This window comes from Bidens hawaiensis, unplaced genomic scaffold (assembly GCF_021521415.1).
Source record: "Bidens hawaiensis isolate Kalapana, Puna unplaced genomic scaffold, B.hawaiensis_p1.1 tig00002935_1, whole genome shotgun sequence".
Classification (NCBI taxonomy): domain Eukaryota; kingdom Viridiplantae; phylum Streptophyta; class Magnoliopsida; order Asterales; family Asteraceae; genus Bidens; species Bidens hawaiensis.
Window position 1 is genome coordinate 2710999 of NW_027491158.1, and position 3049 is coordinate 2714047.

At 32.9% G+C, this 3049-nt stretch overlaps 1 protein-coding gene across 1 annotated transcript; it reads left to right on the forward strand.

Annotated features, from left to right (window-relative positions):
- Window positions 1-844: 844 nt before the first annotated feature.
- LOC143621741 (protein RGF1 INDUCIBLE TRANSCRIPTION FACTOR 1-like) lies at window positions 845-2841 on the forward strand. The gene is made up of 5 exons (XM_077093069.1): window positions 845-877; window positions 966-1151; window positions 1255-1329; window positions 1473-1613; window positions 2216-2841. Exons 1-5 carry the CDS (start codon window positions 875-877, stop codon window positions 2534-2536), a joined length of 726 nt encoding a protein of 241 aa, XP_076949184.1. The 5' UTR covers window positions 845-874; the 3' UTR covers window positions 2537-2841.
- Window positions 2842-3049: the final 208 nt, after the last annotated feature.

Sequence of the window (3049 nt, forward strand, 5' to 3'; positions counted from 1 at the left end):
TTGGTGATAGTTATTTTCTTGCTAGTGATTAGTGAACATCATATATTTGTCTCCCTCATTCCAAGTTGTGACGGTACATTAACCAACTACGAATAATATCCGCGTTTAACACAAGAAAACACCTTTCTACGGCTGCTTTAACATTAGTCGACATAAGCATTAGTAAGATGATAACCAGATAAATATTCTTTAGATCTCCCAAACAACATATAACTTTGTGTGATGTGCTGAATTATAGCTAGTATATAATAAATATATTGGCTCAATGTCAAATTAAAAGGCTATATTCTTTCTCTCATAAATTCATAAGTTACTGTAACTCTACGCATACAATAGACAACGCTACTTTTATTTTCGATAGAACTAAAACCCTTAACCACTTAAAAATAATTTACTGTTATGTACACACATTGGTACCGTAGGCTACAAGCTTTTTGATGTATATAAATCAATCCAGCAATAAATATTCATGAGTACGAAAAACGAAAATAAAGAGCTTCATTACACAATACTAAATAAAAAAGTGTATAGCTAATAACTGTATTAACCACATACGAAATACACATATTTAACCATCTAGTAGGAGTAACATTTTCTTAACAAACCCTATCCAGAAGAATAAAATCAAAACCATAAAATCTTGAACTCATAATTATAAACTTACTTCTTCACATAATCTTGATGACATATTTTATTTTCAAACTAATCATTTGTATAGTCAAATCCTTAGTAAGTAAAATAATATAAAAATAAAAGTTAAAAAAAGTTACAAAGAAGACAAAAAGACTAGACCATTTTAAATATCACACCTCCATCTTCTTCACCACTGCGCCACTCTCTCTCTCTAAAAACCCAACTCAATTCTCCAACAAAAATGGTGGGTTTTAATTATTATTATTAATTTTAATTTCCTAACTTACCCATTTCAATTCATAAAAAATCATGATATGGGTTTTAATTTACAGGTGCAATCATCGTCTTCTCCGAACTTACCTACGTGGCTTGAAACCCTGTTGTCGGAGAAATTCTACGACTCGTGCGAAATTCATCACGATGTGAGAAAGAACGAGAAGAACATGTTTTGTCTTGATTGTTGTGTGGCTCTTTGTCCTCACTGTGTCACGCCTCACACCTCTCATCGTCTTCTGCAGGTTTGTAGTTAATTAACCTAATTGTATGTAATTTGAATTTTCTTGAATTTTGAATTATTATTATTATTATTATTCATGAAGAATTAATGTTGGTTTTGTATAGATAAGGAGGTATGTGTACCATGATGTTATTAGGGTTGGTGATGCTGAGAAATTGATGGACTGTTCTTATGTTCAAGTGAGTAGATTTTTATAATTAATTTAATTTATTAATATTAATTTTGTGTTTCTGTTACATCATCACCTTTTTAAGTTCTTTTATTATTATTATTATTATTTGATTATTTTATGTGTCTAGTCTAATATTTGAATTGTTTACAGTCTTACATCACAAACAGTGCAAAAGTTGTGTTTTTGAATCCAAGAGAACAAACAAGAACCTGTAGAAACACAGGCAATACCTGCATCAGCTGCCATAGGGGTCTTCAAGATCCACATCTCTTTTGCTCTATCTTTTGCAAGGTTTCTCTTCTCTTTCTCTCTCTAAATATTCTTACCTAGGCTACGTATGTGTGTATTTTTGTGACATTAGTCAAATTTGGGCTCAAAAAGAACCAATTATCAAAAGTTTCGGTTTTTGGTTAGGTTTGGTTATGATCGGTCTCGTTTTTTCAGTTTTGCATTTGTGTTTGTAATTTTGGGTTAGAATATAAAGATTGGCACAAAATAATGAATTTTGAAAAATATTTTGTTCTTGGTTGATAATTAATTGATTATTATATATTTTAACTACAATATTTAAATTACAGTGTGTATTAAACTATCATAAATTTACATCAAATTTTGAAATGAAAAATGAAAATCAATAAGTTTGTTTAGGTTTTTTCGGTTTTAATTACAAGCATAATCGAAACCCAAAAGTTGGTTTTTACGAAAACCTAAAACAAAACTATTGATTTTATGTTTCGGTTCGGTAGTTTTGAGTTTTCACGGTTTTAATTACAAGTAAAGCCAAACCAAAAGTCGGTTTTACAAAAACGCAAAACCAAACCGTTCGGTTATATTTTTCGGTTTCATAAACACCACTACAATTTAATTTATGGTACAATATTTTGTTGCAACAGATTAACCATATCTTAACAAGCGAAGGAATGATGTCTGAATACTTGTACGACTGTGAGGTGCTAACTTTACCCGAACCCGGTTTCGACGACGGTTTAATGACACCCGATTCGGTTCTCGACCAGTTCGTTACACTCCGGACTTCGTCCGGTTCAAGCACCACCGGCGCCGGAGACTGTCGTACGATCATTTCCACGGCCACCACAGAGATTGTGAAGAAGAAAAGAAGCTCGAAGTCCGGTGCTCTTCTGGTGGGTTCGCCGTCGCCGGAGTTGGTGGTGAACCGGAGGAAGGGTTTGCCACGGCGGTCGCCGTTTCAGTGACGTGGCAGTTTGACTTTTTAATCTAACGGCTGGGATGAGTTGATGGATGATGAGTTGTGAGAAATCTGGAAGTGACACGTGGAGGGATAGGTATTCTAGAGAGGTCCTTATATAATGATTGATATTATAGATTAGTGTCTGGAAGTTTTGTATATTACACGGACACCCCTTTAACTTTTGGACTTTGTTATCGCGTTTAGACGTTTAGTTCGTTTCGTAGGTAATGTGTATGACGGTATGTAATATTCGATGGATATATCACCTAGATTGGTTTAGTTAGGGTTGAATCGATGATTATGATTTAGTTGGTTTTACGAAAGTTTTGAAAGTGAATCACTAACTACGGTTTTAACAGAAGACCAATGAACCATCCGATTATTAAATTTTAATGGTTTACATTCGTACTATGACAGATTTAGATACCACTTATTTTAATATTGTATTAAATTCTTAAAAGATGCTAAGGATCATTCATGATTATAATATATTTTAAAAATTTATAACGAGTGTTAG

What these genes read in the sequence shown, in the direction of transcription:
- LOC143621741 (XM_077093069.1), top strand. An exon ending in TGGACTGTTCTTATGTTCAA is followed by an intron (nt 1,330 to 1,472) that starts GTGAGTAGATTT and finishes AATTGTTTACAG; the next exon opens with TCTTACATCACAAACAGTGC. An exon ending in TTTGCTCTATCTTTTGCAAG is followed by an intron (nt 1,614 to 2,215) that starts GTTTCTCTTCTC and finishes TTGTTGCAACAG; the next exon opens with ATTAACCATATCTTAACAAG.